Source organism: Dermacentor variabilis, chromosome 9, assembly GCF_050947875.1.
Source record: "Dermacentor variabilis isolate Ectoservices chromosome 9, ASM5094787v1, whole genome shotgun sequence".
In the NCBI taxonomy this organism is placed as follows: domain Eukaryota; kingdom Metazoa; phylum Arthropoda; class Arachnida; order Ixodida; family Ixodidae; genus Dermacentor; species Dermacentor variabilis.
In genome coordinates, this window is record NC_134576.1 from 68499439 (window position 1) to 68519963 (window position 20525).

The 20525-nt window shown below is 45.1% G+C and overlaps 1 protein-coding gene across 1 annotated transcript in view; it reads left to right on the plus strand.

Moving 5' to 3' along the window:
• The window catches only part of Usp14 (ubiquitin specific protease 14), a 46190-nt gene that overhangs the window by 11881 nt on the left and 13784 nt on the right, over positions 1–20525 (plus strand). The window contains exons 6-12 of the mRNA XM_075704442.1: positions 2623–2812; positions 6860–7008; positions 8887–8969; positions 14868–14899; positions 14993–15058; positions 17413–17505; positions 17596–17721. Coding sequence (XP_075560557.1) covers positions 2623–2812; positions 6860–7008; positions 8887–8969; positions 14868–14899; positions 14993–15058; positions 17413–17505; positions 17596–17721 — 739 coding nt within the window. The remainder of the gene's footprint in view (positions 1–2622; positions 2813–6859; positions 7009–8886; positions 8970–14867; positions 14900–14992; positions 15059–17412; positions 17506–17595; positions 17722–20525) is intronic.

The following is a 20525-nucleotide window of genomic DNA, read 5'->3' on the forward strand; positions in this document are numbered from 1 at the left end:
TTATTATTGAGAGATCAAGGTTCGTCGATGCTTCGGTTAAGTTGCTGCTGATAGCAGTTCGCGATGGCATTTAGTTTTTGAACTGAGCACTTTTTCAGCCACAGCAACATTGAAAACGTAACTTCGCAACTCCCAACGCATGTGTAGCTGATGCTGCCGTCATGACAGCAAGACCTTTGCAAAATATTGGCGTGCTGCAGTAGTTTCCAATTGGAGCCGACTAGGACGCTTTGGTGTCACATGCAGAATCCACTTGTGTCCTACTGGCAGTAAGATATGCCACAAGCTCTCGAAGAAGAAACGGTGGCGGCATCGCTCGTAGTTTCGAAATGGCTCGTGATCTGAACCAGCCAGGTTCCGTTTTGAAGGCTACAACGCTGCACATCGTTCTTTAGGTTACCTTTGTAACGGAAACTTGCGGCTAGGTGCGGGAAAGTGCCGGAAACGAAAGTGAAGATGCAGAAAATCAAAATTTCCGACCAAAGTTGCGTGGAGCCGTAACTGCCAATGCCAGCTTCAGTGTCGTTAATCTTTCTGTGTTTTACAGGCTGAGTTCACTAGTAACAAACTACAGATACGACAGATACTTTTCATGGAACTTGTTTTAAGCGGGTTCGACTGTAGTGGAAATAAAACACGCACTGAGGAAGGACGCGACACAAGCGAGGACTTCAACAATGTGTTCTATTTGTGCTGTTTTCTTGCCATATTTTATTCAGAATGTTTCTACCTATAAGATAACTTAAGATGGCTGTGTCCTCTGCAACGCATGATTAATGTGCCTTCATGGAATCGAAAGCGAAAACTGCAGCTTGAAGATGCATGGCATATGAGGGTAATGAACACCTGAAGAAAAGGAAGCAACAGCTTCCTAATAGAAAGCGTTAGCAAATGCTTATGCAGAGAAGGCACAAGTGACCAGTGACAGTGACAGTCAGTCAGTAAATCCAACAGCTTTAGGAATGCTGCTAAAAGGTGAAGACCAAGAAATTTTTGGCATCAGAATTCAAAAATAAGAAAACGGCAATGTCACCTCTCGTAAGATGCAATGAGAGTTTGTTCTTTGGATCTACTTCGTGCACCAAAGGGTAATTTCGGTGTTTCAAATGGTAGAATACTAATGGAACACGTTGTACCATGTACGTAGCCCTTGAATATGCGAAGACCCATCCTTGAAAACCCTTGAACTTTTGTTTTCCAAGCCAGCATCAACTCTGAATACTAAAAGAAGCCACTCTTAGTGTGAGAGGCTTTTCTCATATATGAATGAAGACGCAAGAACGAAAGAGTTTCAGTTTCAGTTAAAGTTTCAGTATCAGCGCTGTGGCATGGATTTTAACAGCATATGCTCAGGCGTAGTTAATTTTGTTATTGGTAAAGGTGGACTATAGTGTATTCTAAAAGAACAAAAGACTGAAATTAGCAAGCTTCAAAAGCTTTTACCGAGCCATAACTGCCGAAACATGGGAAAAAGAAGCTTTTAAATCTGTGATGTCATACTGATGTTCCGATGCTATCATTTTGGTGCGAAATATTTGAAATTGAGCTTTGGCCTTTCGTTTTTCTTCTGTACTTAGTTTCGTATTTAGCAGGTATCACTGCTAAAGCTACACAAGTTGGGTGGTTATAAAAAGTTCATTCCATGTGTTTCGCACTGGAGTTCTTTTTGATCTACTATATCGTCTACCAAACAACTATATCTTTTACACAGTAGTCCTCATTAATTTGGATTTCACGGTGCGAAAAGAAATGTCCAAATTAATTGAATGCTGAATTATTGAGGGTATCAAGAAAACAAACAAAAACTTACTACATCAACATGCCTTTATTTATTGAATGAATCGGCAAATCCTCTTTCTATTTTGCACTAAAGCAGTGTGGAAGCTGCAGTTCTCGTCATCTCACGGCTGGTTAGCGCTCGCAACAGTGAAGTCCTTGCGACTTCCACCATAGCAGTCTTGGAGGCGTGTCTTGATCCAACACCAGCAAATATGCTTGCCAGTCGTCGCATGCTGCATTCACAGTTGTTGCCCCCAACCCTATTGTGATAAGCATGTTCACCCACCTGTCTGACAGCACGTGTGGCTTAGTGACGTTGGAAGCATACTGCATGCTTTTCATAGGCCATACATGCCGCAGTTGCCTGCTGCAGGCAGCACGATGGATCTGGTGGCATCGCATTCCGGTGTCGCTCAACAGTTCGATTTCGCTTTGATTTTTGTTTGCCCTCAACAGGAAAACAACTAAGTGCATCTTGGGTTAATCGGTTCCAAAAGCCTGAAAAGTTTCAGCAACGATTCTCGGGCTGCTGGCACCCATCCAGCTCAGCATGCATGGGCATCTCGTGCTGCAACGATTCTTGCAATGCTTCACTTTACGTAAAGGTCAACTACAGTTGACCAAGTTATTTATTGACTTTGGATTGTGTGTTTTCCCGGTTAGTACGTTTTTTTCTCACATATTTTTCCGATACGTATGAACGAGGTTCTTCTGTATACGAGTTCTCACTTCAGTGCTGACGCAGTTAGAGGTTAGAGGTCACGCAAGAAATTGAGCGCCTGATGTTGCATTGATAGATGGCGCCGGAGACCTAATGGATGCGCCTAAATGTTGTCCTGGCAGGTTCCAGGGGGAACTGTTCCTGATGCGGTCATCTGGCGTGAGCCCGCAGTCCGTGACTGCTGCCCTGCGCGACCTCCAAGGTCTCATGGAGCGGTCGGCCGTGGTGCCCCCCATCGTGCTGCTGCAGGTGTTGCACACGGCCTTCCCCCGGTTTGCCGAGAAGTCCGAACAGGGTGGCTTTGCCCAGCAGGTAAGCGGGAGCGAGGGGCTGTCATTCGGATATTTTGCCAGAGCACCTCTGTTGAAGCTCCTAGCAGTCCTTGAAACATCCCGGAAAAGCTAAAAAAATGAAATGATGTTTTCAAGGCTTTGAAAATCCTTCAGGGGTACCCGGCTCTTTGGGACCGGGAATCGGCCCAAAAAATCAAATTTTCAATTTATTACTTTCTGCATTCCTGATGCGTTTTGGCACCTATCTCTGAAATTTGGTTACAAAATACCTCATATTTCTTCCGTTGTTGCGATCTGAATCTGTGAGTCCTCAAGCATTGCCTTTTAAATTGGGGGAAAATTGTACCTGGTCCTGTTACGCATAACTTGGTAATGACGCACTCTGCCAGCGTCCTTTGGTATTATTCGAAAGCTCACGTTTGTGGCTTCTTTATTCATTGGTCGGCAACATTGTTAGTGCTGCAGTCACAGAAGAAATCAACAGCAAAATAAATGCACCGCACATGTGGCTATTGGCCAGTTTGAGCATGCGACCAAGTTTGCAAGTTATGATTGGCTTCGAGGAACATGAGCGATGAAACGACGAATACAGCCGCCGTGTTGTCTTGGTCTCTTGAGTGCGGCACTGGATGTGCTTGAACGTCCGACAAAGCTTCGTTCCGTGCACCGTTACAGACGGAAACGTGCAAGATGCAGGAAACTTCCAAAAGCGATTCTGCCGTCGCAGTCTGTACAGGATACCCGGCAGCTTGCTGCTGACGTTGTACCACCACCGAACACTGACACCTCGACTGCTCTACCGCATCACCCATCCCCACACGCCGGCTCCAGTCACAAAAGAATTGACACGACTGTCATAACTGGAGAGGAAGTGGATAACGTAAGAGTACATGGGCATGCTGGCCAAGGAGCAAGAGGTTTGGCGTTTTGTTGAAGATCCCACCGCTGGTAGTGCAGCAGCCTCTTTCGTGTAGCCCGCTGTTCTTTACATTGTCATCGAACTTGCAGCAGTGAACACTCTTCTCGGTGTTCTCATGCGCAATACTTGCGGTGGTTCTGTGAAACTTCCACAGAGTGAATGGGATTACGGTCTTGCGACAAAACTAACTGTATTTTGTGAGAACTGAAGAAGTTGCGTTGGGATGAAGCTCATGGAGAATTGAGAGCTCGAAAAAGTGTAATTCTTTTTGAGTGAATCCACTTGCAGCGCGCACTTTGTTGTTGACTGGCAACAGCCTAACGGCCAGGAATGATATATTTGCGGCTGTGGGGTTGTCCTGTCGAGGAATGCACAAAAAGAAAAAAATGTTTCAACAGCACCAGGAAATTGCACTGAAGCCTGCTGCCATGTAAGCAGCTAACACTACAATGAAAGGGTGCAAGGGTAAAGCAGCAATGATTTATGAAGATTTGTGCTTTTGACACAAGAACAACATTGCCATATGCTACGATGGCACATGGATGACACGGGGCCATTAGTCACACATTGGTGTTGGAGCTTTTTTCTGAACTTTTCTCGGGCTATGTGTTAGACTATAAAGTCTTGTCAAACTTTTGTTTGGGCTACAAGGTAGCTCCAAAGCCCAGCTCCAAGGGCCATGAAGTCTGGAAAGAAAGGCACCAATGCCAGACGAGTACCGAAAGCAAATCGGGGCAGCTGGAGGTGGAAGCAGGCCTCATTTTATTTCAAAGATACCTGCAGAAAAACAACCTCTGATACACAACCATCTTGTGCAGTGGTGTCGGTCGCACTTTTGCATATATCAAGCCAAGACCTATGGCGTTGTTGGCATGTCGAAAGGAGTACTGCATCAACCATGTGCAGGAGAGAATGGGTACTGCACTTTGGAACTTGGGGCACAAGCAAAAGACTGAAGATTGGCGAAGTCTTGGAGGCAAAGCTAGGCTGACGGCTGATCTGTTAACAAAACTGAGCTTGTACGATGAGCATGCTTTCAAAATGCGTAAAGGGGATGTGGACGTGATGCAGCGAGCTGTGATGGCAACTTGCTATCACGTCACATCCACAGACAAGTGCCCTTACCACAGTCTCCACCCAAGTGACGAGCAGTCCTGGTGCCGGCACAATGCTGCTACAGCCAGAGGAGAACTCACGCCAAAACAGAGGTACAACTTGCCCAAGGATGTAGCTGAAGGACTACTGGCTGTGTGCAAGTGCCTATCTGATAGAAGCCTGTTGGAAAGATGCCGCCGAGGGCCAACTCGGAACTCAAATGAGAGTTTTCACTCTGTGATCTGGAGTTTGGTTGCCAAAGAGAATCGTTCATCGCTGTTTGCTGTGGAAGCTGGAGGTGCTGAAGCTGCCCTCCGGTTCAACACTGGCAACCAGCATTGAGCAGCAGCAATCCTAGGGGGACTCAACATGAATTTGCCAAGAACTGGCTCTGGGAGAGCAGCAGGAAAGGACTTGTGGCATAGCATCAGCTATACTAAGAGGCATGCAGCTTTGCGTGCGCTGAAGAAGATGCACAAGACGAAAGCAGTGACATCATGCACTTCTGTTATTCACCTGGTGCCTTTCTTTCGATGTATCAGTTGCAAAATGTTTTCTGTTTTCTCAAAACCACAATTTTGATGATGATGATGACACCATGTTGGAGGTACAATGTCTCTGCTTCTACTTGTGCTATCACTGTTATTTTTGCTTTCTTTCTTCTTTTCCTTTTTTTTTTTTTGCCAGAAGGATACAGCTGTGGAGATTGCAAATTCACCAAATAACTTTGTTGCATTTATTAGAACATTTTTGAAAAATTATTCTTTTTTTTTTTGAGTAGTTAGGTGGATTTCTGTCTCTCAGCTTTGAATGCTCTCAGTTAGAACACAGTTCTTGCTAATTTGCACTCTTTGTTAGTTCCACATTATTTTCTTATGTCAGTTTTAATTGTGCCATGTAAAGTTTGTAAATAGCTCACATGCAAACTAGTCATGAAAAAAACTGATTTTTTTTTTTAATTTCTAGGAAGTTACTTGCTGTGCAATAAAACTGAATGTATATTTAAAATTAACACATTGAATACTAAACTCAGCAAGTTTCGTCAAAATCAATCAAGAACTAATAAGAAAGGTATTGAAGTGCAGGGTCTGTACACCAACAGCAAAGTCGATTACACTTGGTTACTGCTTTATTAGCTTTTTTTTTTTCAGGTTATTCTCCATTCAATAACAATGAATAAGCAACAAATAGAATAGTAACAAATAGCATAGTAACAGATAGATACTTTTGTTGTGTTAGCTCTTTATTGTGGCAGTAATCCTCCGGCATGAAGCAAGGGCCGCAAATGCGTAGATACTGGTGCCAATCGGATACTGACAGCCCGGACTGCTGCAGCCGCTTTGCTCGCCTGTCGCCTTTCAGAGCAACACAGTGTCGCGGCTTGACATGTCGCCAATTGCTCGGTTTGCAGTCCACAACACAGCAAGGGTGATTGGGGGTCCTCGCGAAAAGAAACCTCGAGAAGACTAATACTGAACATGCAGCTCGTGTCAGCATAGAGCAGGTTGCGACACAAGCAGACGACACTTGCCGTGTGCCGTAAGTGCTTGCGTGTGGTGATAAATTGTCGTTGCGTATTGTCTTTAAGTTACTTTTTTTATAGAAACAAATGAACCAATTTTCCAACTATTACAAACAACATTTTTTTCACCATGAAGTAGGATAAATTATCGATGAAGCAATGTGGGTAGCTGTTCGGATAGCTCGCCCGACTGACGTCATGCACACCTGCTACGTAGATGATGATGGGGTGACTGACAACTCGGGGGAGCGGCACCACTGTGAACGGTGGTGATGCACATATTTAAAGCCATGTAATAAATTACACGCTTTGCATGGAGCATTTGAATGTGTCACTAAATGATCAGAAGGACCTACCTTAACGACTCAGCACGTTTCTACAGTCAAAATTGTTTCCGTGTCTCTTCAAGGCCACATGTTGGAAGCTACCCAAATAGCCACCATTGAAACAGAGAGGGAAACGGGACACCGCTGGGCTTGAAACATGCAGATTTTTTTATTCATTGACGCAAGTGTGACGCAACTTTGCAGGATGCCAACGAGTGCTGGACAGAAGTGGTGCGAATGCTTCAGCAGAAGCTGCCGCCCATCGACCAGCCGGCCTCCGAGACCGCGCCCGCACCAGTGCACAAGTACACCAACTTTATCGACCAGTACTTCGGCGGCGTCTTCGACGTCACGTATCCTTGCCTCTACCCTCTTGCACACAGAGAGCAATTAGTTTATGCGATGTCGGACATTGCCCGAGGACCTTGGTAACAGCTGTGACGCTGGGTCTTGGTGCAGCAGATGGCATATTCAGGTGATGGGCCGTGGGTCAGGTGTAGGCCGGTACTGCCAGTGGTGCGGTACGTGTGCGCGTCAGGACCGCACGTTTCGTGGAGCAGCCAGACAGAAAAACAAGTGATGGCACTGGTAAGAGCGTTTGGTCCAGGTTTTGTTCAAGTCAGAATGTGCTGCTGGTTTCAGTATTGCAAATGTATGCGTTGCCGGAGAAAAGAACTGCATTTAGGAAGTTTTAGTTGCTTCAGAAAACTTTTTGTGCCAACAGATAACAGCACACTGCCGCAGCTTTCAACAGCGGTCTCATTAGGTGTGGTTAAGAACAGCCTCTCAGCATGTCACTGCCACCGCTTCACTTCACGACCTCATCCCTGTGTTAAAAAATGTTAAAAAATGCCCATACAAACTTTTGTCCCTGGGTGCATCCTTCATGTTTGCAACATGGCGTCAGAAGAGGTGGCTAGCAGCAGAAGCAACAATAGCTTAAGCTGGGAAACTTAGTTCATCTTGCTGATGGCATTCTAACAGGTTAAAAAAAGTTGAAAACCAACGAAGGCAATGTGAAAGTGCCAGTTATGTCATCTTTGTGTCTTTCCACCCTTTGTGCCATTACAATGCATTCGGCTACAACAGAGTCCACTGTGTCGCTCAAGAGCCACAGCAAAACAGGAAGTGTCAGGCTTTAATGTCTTATACTGCCTGTTCACATTCTCTCAGCTAATGAAACACTGGTCTCGCTAAAATAGGCAGGCTTGAAAAAGCTGTAACAACATTCCACAACTTGTATCGTACTTGCCTGATTCTAATGTTGCCTCCATGTGCACCCAAAATTTTGTGGGTTATAAGTTCAAAAAAAAAAAAAAAAGGTTTGTGCTCAAATCAAAAGTGTTGTCAACTTTTATTTTAAAAAAACAAACGAAAGAAATGTTGCCTGTCCCTGATTTGTATTATGAGAGACAAACATAATATGGGAAATTGATCTGACACGGCAGAAATTGTAACACATGGGCAATTTTCAAAACCAATTTATGAAGCAACCTTGAAATATCGAACCCCCATTAGGTAAAGGGACACTGTAGAGAAACTATACAGTTCAGAGAGGTAGAGGGTTCAACTAAAACTCTATTTTCACTTTTTCAGCACATACAGGAGGGAGGGCATCAATGTAGAGAAAAGAAAATTTAGGCCAAACCTCTCTTTCTAGAATTTCATTCATGCCCATTCTGCATCATTGATAAACCAGAAAGAGTTCGTAGCCAGCTAGCTGGCAATCACAGAAGCATTTAAGGACAAAAGTGTGGACATCCTTTGTCTTTTAGTGCTTGTGTGTTTGGCTTTGTTCTGGCTGGGCTGTGATTAATTATTGATTTACCCAGTCATTTGTTTTTATCAGAAACGGTTGTCGTGCATAAGTATGCTGTGACTCTCTCTTCAGTAGAGAGATTCCAGTAGAGAGTTGGCACTATGTCCCATGTGCTTCACTTGCCATCTTGTCTATGCCATTGTGTTATGCCAATGAGTGTTATGCCACGAACTGGTTCCCGCGTGCACTCTGGCGCATTCCCTGTGACTGTCACAGGGGACCATATTCTGTAAGGGCTCTTTTCCTCCAGTTGCATTCATTTATCGTCGTCCATCGGCTCACCTGATCGATGAATCGGCGAATCGCGTATATAGTGAAAATCGAAAAGCGTCATTGGAATGGAATTTGCAGAGTTGCTGGTTTTGCCATATTGTGTTCAACCTTGACGGCTAGGACCCGCATGATGGCACAGGCTAAAGTGCATGGAGTCCGAGGAGGAGCCCGAGACGCGGACCAAAGAGCACTTTCTCCAGTTGAGCTGCTTCATCTCTCAAGGTCAGCACAGAGGGCGCTATATTTTCTTGTCAAGGTAACACCAAGTAAACCGAGGAGGCTGTGTGTTTTAGCTTGCTCCAAGCAAGGAAACTGAAATGGTTCATGTCAAAGTTCTTTACTGGGCAGGTTTTATGCACCTTTTTGAATAGACGAGAAAGCAGCAAAAAATATGGGTATGCAAAATAAGTGGGCAGTACGAGTACTGGATCTTTTTTTTTTTTTTCTGCACCCTTTTTCGTAGGGCATGTTATGCTTAAATAATTGCGTACGGTCCTTCCTGAAGAAGAAGTATGCATGACCCCCTGTGAAACATGTCATCCATAGTTAACTGCTTGTAGTCCGTGGGCTGGTCTGTCCGTATCCCAAAAATTGACCCTCTAAGGGCCAGGAACCACCACTCTGTACATCCAGCAAAGTTGAAATTTTTCTAGCCATACCACGTCACAATTTATATCAAGAAAGGTGCAGTGTAGCTGCCTGACTAAAACAGCTACCATTACGGATAGAGGTACTTTGAATGTTTAGGGCTTATAGCAGAACCATAACAAGAACAAATACGAAAACGGCCTTTATGCTTGACGAGTGGGCGCGATTCACAGCTGCCACCACAGACAGACCTCCACTCATGCAGCACTTTGTTTCCATATGGATGACATGTGCGGCTCTGACGCCATCTTGTAGCCATGGTTGCTGCAGAGTAGTCTTACATGGTAATACACTTTCGTTCTTGCACTTGTGTCATGCGCTCCTCCGCTTTCTGCCTCGTGCTCTCTTCGCAGTCGCAGTCTTTCATCTCCTGCTATGCTTTGCGTTCGCTTTCATCCTTCGCTGTGCTCGTTCACTCGGCTACGAGGGACAATGCCGACGTTCGCCGCAGGAACGGCCGCCTGAGAGCTGCACTCTAAAATAATTGAGAGTATCGGACTGTCTTACTGTCAAAATGGTTGCACTCTTTTTCTGTGAAAAAAAGAAATGTTACGCTCACACATCTTTCATGGCCCAGCTTTCTTATGTGACGTGCTCCTTCCCTTCCACTTCTTTCCTTGTGCAAGCATCTGTTTGCTTGATTCCTGTTCATTTGCAAGTAGTTTTCAGCTCAGCTGACTACAGGCACACTTTATTAGCACGGTTCAGTACTTTGTTGGCACAGTAAACTTTATTAGTACAATTCGTAGTGATCTTTGAAGGCCTTGAATGCCTTTCAGTACCAAAGCACCACTTTCAAAGCCTTAAAGGCCCTTAAATGCTATGCAGAGCTTTGAAAATTCTATAATTTTTGTATGCTAAGCTTCAGATTTAAGAGGAAGCTTTAGCTCGGACCAAACTCTGATGCGGCCTATTCAAATACATGTAAAACGAAAAAAAAAACATTCTGAGATAACCCCTGAACTGATCCTAGTGAAATTTGTTGCGTTTGAGCGAGAAAGTTAAATTCTAGTGTCTGTTGGAAGCGGAATTTCGATTTAGGGCCTGCATTTTGTTAAGATATTCAAAAATTTGAAAGTTTGAAAAAAATAGAAGCACGAAGTTTACAAATTAATAGCTCTGCACCAATAAGAGATATTGCAGTTCTGTAAATGGCACCCATTAGATCATTAAAAGTGGACAAATTTTTTATGTCATCTTATATCTTACGTGAATTTCCTACGTTGTGTACAAGGGTTCTGCAACAGCTGTATTTTCATATTACTACATTTTTTTTTAGATTAATATGTAACATATGAATTTTGTCCGCTTTAGATGTGCTATTAGATGCAATTCACAGAATTGTGATATCATTTTTCATTGTCGAGTTACAGAGTTCTGAACTTCATAGCTTCGTTTTCTGAAAATTTTCTATCTTTGCCAATATTTAATAAAATATTGGCGACTGAAATAAAAAAATTTGAAACCAACAGTCACTAGATTTTAAGTTTTTCTTTTAAATGAAACAAGCCTTGCCAAATTTGGTACAGTGGTTGCTGAGAAAAACAAATTCTTCTTTTGCATGTATTTAGATAGGAGCACCCGAGCTAAAGCTTCCTCTTAATGCGACGACATGGCCATAAAGTTGATGCCATCCAAAAGTCAAGGCAGTCTACCTAGTCATCTTAGTAAGGGCTCTGTTCTAGGCACAGTCAAACTTGCTTTGCTCCAAATAGCTCACTGGGTGGTGGCGCCTGTTTTGATTGGCTCTAAATGCAGACATGGCAAAATTTAAGAATGACATGACAGAATTTGAGCATCTCCAGTAGCATCCCAGGATCGTAATTGCTGGTGTTGGTGCATTCACTAAGCCATTTGCCTTTTTTCGTTCACGTGCAATTAAATGCGTTTCTTTGTGGGAGGCACTGTTCTGTTTTGGTGCTGTGGAACATAATGACACTCATACTTTTTCAATTCTTAAGGAAACCCAGGATTCCTATTTTCCACAATTGCAATGAACCCTAAAACAACGTGTGCAGCACACTGGTTATTGTAACCACCTGCATGTAGCAGAATTTTTTATTCCTTACGGAATTTTTTATTTCGAACTAATAAAAATACCACACACACTTCATGCTTATGTTTTGACGTGAATATGTAAAGTATCAGTCCAATGATTATGTTTCTAGAGTAGGCTGCAAAAAAGAAAAGAAAGAGTATTGCATATTTGAGCAGACCAAAGGTGCATACATCAGATCATAGCTTTACACAGTTTCAAACCACTTCTGTTTGCTGTTTATTGTGCTCACTGAATGCTAGGCTGGTCAAAGCCCCACATCAAGCAACTCAAGCATTCAATAAAGCGAATAGGTTTTTATTGGCTCCCGTTTTGCCTGGTTGGGTGCCGGTGGCTGGGCACCTTTCCAGAGGGAAAGGGCGATCATTAGTAATGGAGGTGGGAGTAGAAGGGAACACTTGTTGATGGGTCCTCGCCACACTCCGCGATTGGCCCACGTCGGCACATCTGTCACAACTAATGTCACGGTTAAAAAAGTGAGTGTCGGTGCTGAGCTTAGGGAGAGGGCAGTTGCGGGGCTCTTTCATTGCCAAAGATACTATGGTCAGTAGTGGTGATGGGTCGCATTCCTCTGTCGCCTGGACATACAGTTGCAGGGTGCGTTCGCCGTCTAAGTCTGTTACCCGCGTCTTGTCAAGATACACCACATTATGCTATAGGCTTTGCTGTGCGCAATGTCAAAGAATGAGAATGTCATGCTCGGCAAACGAGTGCGGTGGACGCCCGTTGATGTCAGGCCAGGCTATTCGCTCACTTAAATAAACACCTGCGATGGTTTCTGCATGAATTTTAATTATTGAGTAGAGACGTTATACTGCACCTAAAAAATATACCATGTGGTCGGAATTAATTGCAAGTTAAAGAGCTAGCATTCCCACGTTTGTTAGCGTATCCAAAGCCCTACGCCCTGCTTGCATTCTTTTGTAAGTCCAGGCTTTTGTGTCCCCAACTTTGCTGGTGCCAAACCTAAATCTCCCGATTCTAGAGCCATCCAGAGCAGCGCCTCTCATGGTGTCATGCTGCTTTGGAAGCCAAATGCCAGCAGTGTTATGATTGGGGGTTCAATCCCATCGCTCATGATCCGTTGTCAAGATTGGAGTCCGGCATGAATTAGAAGGTAGCTGGCCCATGCCGTCGTCCAACTTATCTACGCTGAGGACGTTGATGAAGGGAAGGACTGCTTCGCATTGAGAACGAGGAATATGGGTTTATTTACGGTGTTTATAGCAGTCTAACATGACTGTTTGAGAAAGTACATCAGTCTAACATGACTGCTTGAGAGAGTGTCCTGAGCAGCCGCACAACAGTGGTCTTTAAACACTCAGTCCTCTCCCGATACAAGGTGACGCGAACGTTCGTTTATATCATAAGAAGCCAACAAACACTGACACCAAGGACAACATAGGGGAAATAACTTGTGCATAATAATAGAAATAAAGAAACGATAAAGTAACAGAAATTAAAGTGGATGAAAAAACAACTTGCCGCAGGTGGGAACCGAACCCACAACCTTCGCATTTCGCGTGCGATGCTCTACCAATTGAGCTACCACGGCATCGTTTTCCCATCCGCTTTCTTGGGTATTTATGTGTCCTAGTAGAACCCTGGGAGTGTTAGCCAGCGCCACCACTCACAGACCTTGGCGGCGGACGTGGAGGTTGTGGGTTCGGTTCCCACCTGCGGCAAGTTGTTTTTTCATCCACTTTAATTTCTGTTACTTTATCGTTTCTTTATTTCTATTATTATGCACAAGTTATTTCCCCTATGTTGTCCTTGGTGTCAGTGTTTGTTGGCTTCTTATGATATGACTAATAAAAATCGGGCCCCTCGGTTAGCCCCCTTTCTTCTCGTTCATTACATAACGAGGGTCTCGAATCCGGCAACATTGATGCCTTCAGGTAGCATATGTGGGTTTATTGACCAGTTGCCTTCACCCTAAAAGATCACGTTCTCGTGACGCCTGCGGCAAAAAAGACGTTCCACGTCCGCCGCCAAGGTCTGTGAGTGGTGGCGCTGGCTAACACTCCCAGGGTTCTACTAGGACACATAAATACCCAAGAAAGCGGATGGGAAAACGACGCCGTGGTAGCTCAATTGGTAGAGCATCGCACGCGAAATGCGAAGGTTGTGGGTGTGGTTCCCACCTGCAGCAAGTTGTTTTTTCATCCACTTTAATTTCTGTTACTTTATCGTTTCTTTATTTCTATTATTATGCACAAGTTATTTCCCCTATGTTGTCCTTGGTGTCAGTGTTTGTTGGCTTCTTATGATATGACTAATAAAAATCGGGCCCCTCGGTTAACCCCCTTTCCGAACGTTCGTTTAGTCATTTTAAACAGGCCGCCTCTCTCTGGGACGGGTTACACACACACATGCACACACGCATACACACAGGTGCGATGGTCCGGAGCCGACGTCAGAGGGCCTTCGTAGAACTCGGAGCCGTTCCGGGTAGCGCGTTGTCTTGTGTCTTGGTCGGTGCGTAGGAAGAACCCTGCGTCGGCATTCCCGCGTCAACTCCCCCACCCGTAGCAGATCAGGTCGGCGTTGTGCTGTTGCGCACGAAGCCTGTTTCGTCGAATGCATCCTAGCTGAAGCGACGGAGAGTGGAGGATGTGCGTATTGTTCATGACACAAAGTCGGCTTAGTCACGCCGTGGCTAGAGGTTGGCGGCGATGCTCCCGGGATGTTGCCTCCACAGTCGCAACTGGTTGGCAAAACTTGCACTGCAGCTGGCCGTTCTTAACAGCAGTCACTCTCCTTACTAGCATGTTTTTATATTTTGGTGCTCTGCAGATGTCTTCCTTCGTCATTTGGTTGAGAAAACTGCAATATATTTTTGCCACTCTACGTGTAGAAAGAAGGTTTGACCAAAGTGAAGGCCTCATCTCAGCTGAAAAATTAAAGAAAGCACTGAAAATGTTGCAGGCTGACCCCAAAACTGCTGTGTGTTTTAAATGAGCAAAATTGCAAGTTGTCTGCGGCGTGTCATTGTTGTCTCGGAGTCATTCTGGAATGGAGGTGGGGGGGTTGTCAATTGTCATTGGTGTTGTACTGCAACAGCTCGATACAAAAGTATTCATTTCATTTGTACTAATCTTACTGTAGTTACAGTTGAGCCTTGTTATAACGACATGTAAATACCTTCATTATACTTTATATTCGTGATAACCATATATTAGTTTCAAGCTGATATCGGCAAGAAACATGCTAGATTTACTTCGTAATATTCAATATTACGGAATATTACATCCATGTTTGTTGTTATGAAGGTTTGTCTGTATAAGCAATGACTACACTTTGCAGTGGTGTTGGAGACATTGAAATAGCGCGAAAGCCCTTCCAAGATTTGGTCACATGGCTATTATCATATGCTTGGCCATCTCACACTTGTCCTACGCTCCTTGTCCTTTCAGATGTCAAGTACATGATGGCTGGCCTTAAAAGTGTGAGTACGGTGACAGAATTTCTGTATGAATTTCAAGTACGTTTAATTTTGCCCGTCTCCTGACTTGCCATCTGTTCTCTTTTGACTTCACAGAAACTGTCTGAAACTATTAACAAGATGTCACCCACGTTGAACAAGGATTGTGAATACAAGAAAACGGTAAGCTTGGACAGCCCGGTTGTTTAATGTTTGTCACCAACATCAAAACATTGGTTTCTGGAGGCTTTTTGTGTTAAGACATTGTCTTTAGCCTGTGTTGTTCTTACAGTATAGATCATTTATAATGAGGTCACCAGAGATGCAAATTTTACTTTATATGTAGTACCACCCTACAAAAAAAAAAATATACAGTGAAATTTCAGTAATTCAAACCCGCTTAATTCAAACTTCTAGTTTACTTGAATTGATGCTGTGGTCCTATCAAAATTATGTGCATTTCACTCTGTAAGGATGCGCAGTAACTCGTAAGCATTTGTGATGATAATTCGAACATACCGCGGCACTTTGGACCCGGCAGTGAGGCTTCGCGCTGGCTGCTGCTTCCGTCTCCCGTTGCAAGGTGTGATGTTGTTAGGATCGTCACGTTGCAAAGCGTGTGACGCGAGGAAGATGGAGGAGACGGTGCATGATGAGCAAACACACAATTATATTAGACGGCACGTGAACACGAAAAAAATATCTTAACCTAGACCCACACATACAAGGTTGTTCGTAAGTAGGAAAAAATGCAGTCTCACGAGGTTGCGGTTAAGTCCGGAGTGTGGTGACACGTAGTCCTTGACGTGAAACGCTTGTTCGTCGAGTGATGACTGGCGTGGAATAGCAGACGCAGCAGCACGGGCAGGAAAAGGTGGACGGCCCACAGCTCCGTAGACGAGAACAGGCCACTCGGTCGCCCGGTCACTCGAACCTTGCGCGTAGAAGCGGGTTCCAAGATGCCGGCAGGCCGACCTGGGGCCTCGTGCAAGGCAACGACCCGAGGCGCTCCTCGTCTCGACGACGGACGCTCGCTCTCCCGAACCTCGCGTGTAGATGCGGGTTCGAGGCTGAGGCAGGCCGTTCCGGGGTCTCGTGCCGTGCAACGACCCGAGGCGTTCCCTGTCCCGAAGACTGACGCTCGGTCAGGTGAACCTCACCGGTAGATGTGGGTTCCGTAGGCCCGGTGGCCCTAGTCGCGCCGGCGTTCCAACGATCTCCGTTGCGCGAGACCCTTTTCACCCGCTGCACGAGCCTCCCTCGTCTTTCTTTTCCTCTTGTTGAGGCGGCCCGCAATGTCGTCTGCTCTTGCGCTCGGTAGTTTGCTCGGTACCGAACTTAGGTGTGCATAGCCCGCACCAAATATTCAAAAGATTTAACAGTAAAGTTGGTGCGTGGGTTATGGGATAATTTTACTTTCAAGTCAGGCTTCACAGCAGCATGCAAAGGGCTGCCGTGATATTAAAAGTCGAAGAGCGTTGTAATGCGCTTGTATGTTAAACCATAGCACACAACAAAAGCACATTTCCTGTGCCATCAAGCGCTGTTGTTGCCGTACACCAAGATGGTGACGGCATCCATATTGAGGATCGCATTGTTATTGCTACAAAAAGCCATGCTGATGCGCTTGTTGGTTTTTCTATTTTGCCTTCTCGAGAACGCTGTCATTTTTGCTCTCCGTGTGTCCTGCGTGTTTTGCGGTATATCTAGTAACATTAGCGAGTTGACCTATAACAGCCGAATTGGGCACTTATTAAAAACAGTGATTCTGCGGAGCCCCTGAACCAATGTTTCAGTCGTGGGATGGATCTGTCATGGCCAAGTTCAGAAGTGCAAGTGTTTCTGCCTAGGTCTTTTACCATTTTCGCACTCAGTACAACTCATGAGTCGTAACAATCTGCTAGTGGGGTGTGCCGACTGAAGAAGTAAACGTTTTGGAGAATTGATTGTCTATTAAGCACATTATATGCTTGAATCATTTCATACTGAACCGCTAACTGTTGTTATATTTTTCGGTTTGGGTTCCGTTTGGGCTTGGTTCCGGCTAAATTTATGGTTTGGTTTGATTTTCGGTTCGGGTTCAATTTGACACCCTAGTTTTAATACAACTGCAACTTGTGATAGTTGCATATTAAGTTATTTTTGAGGAAAGCATCTCAGATCAAAAACAATGGATGGCACTTTGAAACGTGCAAAATGAGACATGTACAACTTCACTTGCATAGCTTCCCCAGAGTGTCATGCTAAGTATGAGACGGGGTATGCAAGGCAAAAAAGAGATTGTAATGCAGATCAGGACTGTGTATTATGGCCATGACTATGCTTCCTCCGAGAAAGTAGTCTATCATTTGCTCAGTCGGAGAACGCACTCACACATTCCTTTGCTTCTGAATGTCCTATGCCTACCTTTCTTTTCTTTTTCTCTTTCTTTCTCTTTTTTCTTTCTTTGATTTGGTCACCATATGTAAGACAGCTTGGCAGCACCAGTCAGTGTAAAGCAGGTCTTTGAGCAATGAACTGAGTGCTTGCGCTTCCAGAGCACCATCAGCCGGCTTCCCGCATACCTGGCCGTCCAGTTTGTCCGTTTCTTCTACAAGGAGAAGGGAGCCGTCAATGCCAAGATCCTCAAGGTGAGCAACGCCCGCACATCTTCGCACTCGTCCTTGCGCAGCGTTTTCTCAATCCACTCGTCATTGCATCCGCTTGTTTCCCCGCCGCAGGATATCAAGTTCCCGCTCCAGCTGGACGTGTTCGAACTCTGCTCGGAGGAACTTCAGCAGAAGCTGGTCCCCATGCGGACCAAGTTCAAGGAGCTCGAGGACCGCAAGATGGATGTCGAGCAGAAGGTACGTGTTCAGAGCACTTTCTCTAACTCCCTCTTGCTTCGCAGCGATAGCCTTTGAGTCTTTACAGTGATAGCCATTCGGTCCTTACAGTGATAGCCATTGAGAGTCCACGCTTGCGCAAATAATGAAATCGATGTGCACTTAGTTGCACCATCCTGTTCCAAACCACCAGGATTGCACTAGCCTGCTCTACAAGACAAACTTTGATAGGAGCAGCTGAATTTGGTGGGGTATAGGGCTTCACTGGCAACCACACAACCTTAAAAAATTACGAGGTTTTAACTTTGCGAAACTGCACAGTCGATTGTGAGGGTCACCATAGTGGAGTGCTCCGGAGTAACTATGGCAACCTCTGAATCTTTAACACGCGCCCAAAGCACAGTGCGTGAGTGTTTCTGCCTTCCGCCCATATCAGAATGTGGCCAGGCATTGAACTTACGACCTTCTGCTTCTCACTGCAATGCCATAACCACTGTATCACCTTGGCTGGTCTCATAAGCACAGCCATAAACGTGTGGGGGTTAGAGTTTAGCCTACAAATCCAATCCATAATGGCCTCTTCCACATAAAGCAGGTAGTCAAATGCAAGAGTTGACGGACTGCAGAATTTCATAAAAGAATAAATACATTTGCAGCCTGGTATTTTTATTTGTAACCTGTACCTGTATATGGGGGGATCAAGATTTTTCTCCGTGGCTTCACTGGTTGTGGTCACAGACTGCTTGCAAATTCAACATATTCTCCGACCCCACACACTGTAGACATGGTCCACAAACCCCATGAGTTAGTCAGTGAGCTTGTAGCGACCTAAAATGGCTGTCAATTGACCAACTCCATTTTCATGAAGATGTGACTATTAAAATTTTTACTTGCTCCACCACAACAAGACTGGCATCAATTGCTATCATTTATTTCTTCCAATAAACGTTACAAAACTAAATTTTACAAAAGTTGATTGTCTGTATTATGCAGGTATTGTGGTACTTTACTAGAGATTTTCGTTCGAATACTAAATGCCAGTGCAGTTGTCTGTCTGTACTGCTTGTTAATCACCTCAAATGTTTGCTTTTGAAGGTTTATGACTGACAGTATCAACATAACCTGTCCTACTTGGGCACCATAGCTGCCTGCAGTGTAGTGGTAGCTGCCAGAGTGCTGTTCTAAATGAGTATGACATTTTTGACTTATTATTATTACTATTTACAATAAGTGAATTTTCAAACCCTCTGAACCAGTACTGGCAAGCATCAGAACACCCTAAATATAGTTTACACTATAACACTGTTTTCTATGAACCGATTTCACTTTCTGTACCCAGGAGGTGAGCACGTTATGACACTGCAGTACATTAGCTTGCTCTATTAAAGGGACACTAAAGGTTACTATTAAGTCAACGTGGACTGTTGAAATACCATCACAAAAACCTCGAGACGCTTGTTTCGTGCCAAGGAGAGACTTATTTTAGAGAAAATGCGTTCTGAAGCGTCCGCGTACCTCTAGCCCTCCGATCGAGGAGTACTGACATCATGGTCTCATAGTGACGTTGCGCCATCGGTGAGTAGAACGGCGTCCGCAGACGGCGCTACGGCTTTTCTGCGCAAAACGTGAACGCGTGGCCAGAAACAGAGCCAAGACAGCCGACAGCAGAGCCGACAGCAGAGCGAAAGCGGGAGTATGGTGGCTAGCAGAAGGAGAAACGAATTACGTCCCACATTACGTCCCACGGCACACGGAGAGTCCGTTTTCGTTAAACTATAGGCTGCGGCGAGCTCGCAGCGTGGTCGGTGTGGTCTGTGAGAAGCGACGAGCCTTTTCGCACTCGCAACAGGGCATAAAAATGTGCGAATCGACGCAAAGCTCGGCCTAGAAACGTGCTTCGTCACAGCCAGGGCTCAATACGACCCATGCTGGCACGACCCAGATGTCGTTTCCCGCACCGCCACCAGGCGCCGCTACTATACCTCAAACTCCAGCGCAAGACGCCCATAAGCTGGTACTTCAATCTATGACGCTAACTTCGACGCTCGTCGCAATGGACCCTGACACCGACAGATTGGCTCGCGATGGTGGGCTCAACTTCAGTGATTTGAGCACCGACGAGCGCGACCTGCTGCTGAGGGCTCGCACTGCCGGCGTCGTTGCGTACTACGACGGTGGCCTCGACACCGGCTCTCCGGAGCGGGAAAGCAATGAGGGCTTCCCACGACATCACATGGACGGGGCATTCTCGCTGCTTGTTCCAAATGAAAGTTTCGCGAGCCAGCAGGACCCTCACAGCACGACGCGATAACGAAACTACTGAAACTCCAAAGCGTGCGCGGCGCAGAGTCGAGCGCGCAGAGTCGAGCGAAAACGAAACCTTTCGAACACCCATATTACTGAAGGGTAACGTCAAAATGTTATTTTTTCTTAGAATCGAATAGACGTAGACAAGTAACATTTTTTTCCGTCTTATAATCGAATGAAATGATATTTTTAATACGAGTAGTTGAGTATTAGTAACACAAATTATGAGGAGTCCTTTCGTCATCGGGCTAGTACCGGAATGTCGCTGGGGGGTCTCAAATCGTGTCATACATTTACCTCAATTTCTCGGTTACTAAAGCTCGGTTCGCGATTATATTGACGCCTTAGACGTTCTAGAACATTGCTCTACCACTTTAACTTGAGTTTCTGGTAACCTTTAGTGTCCCTTTAAAGAAATAACTGATGCTGTCAAATGCAAACACAGCCAGAAGAAACCCACACAGCATGAGCGATGTTATCACACATAGCCTTATTGCTACACCATTGCTATCTTGTTG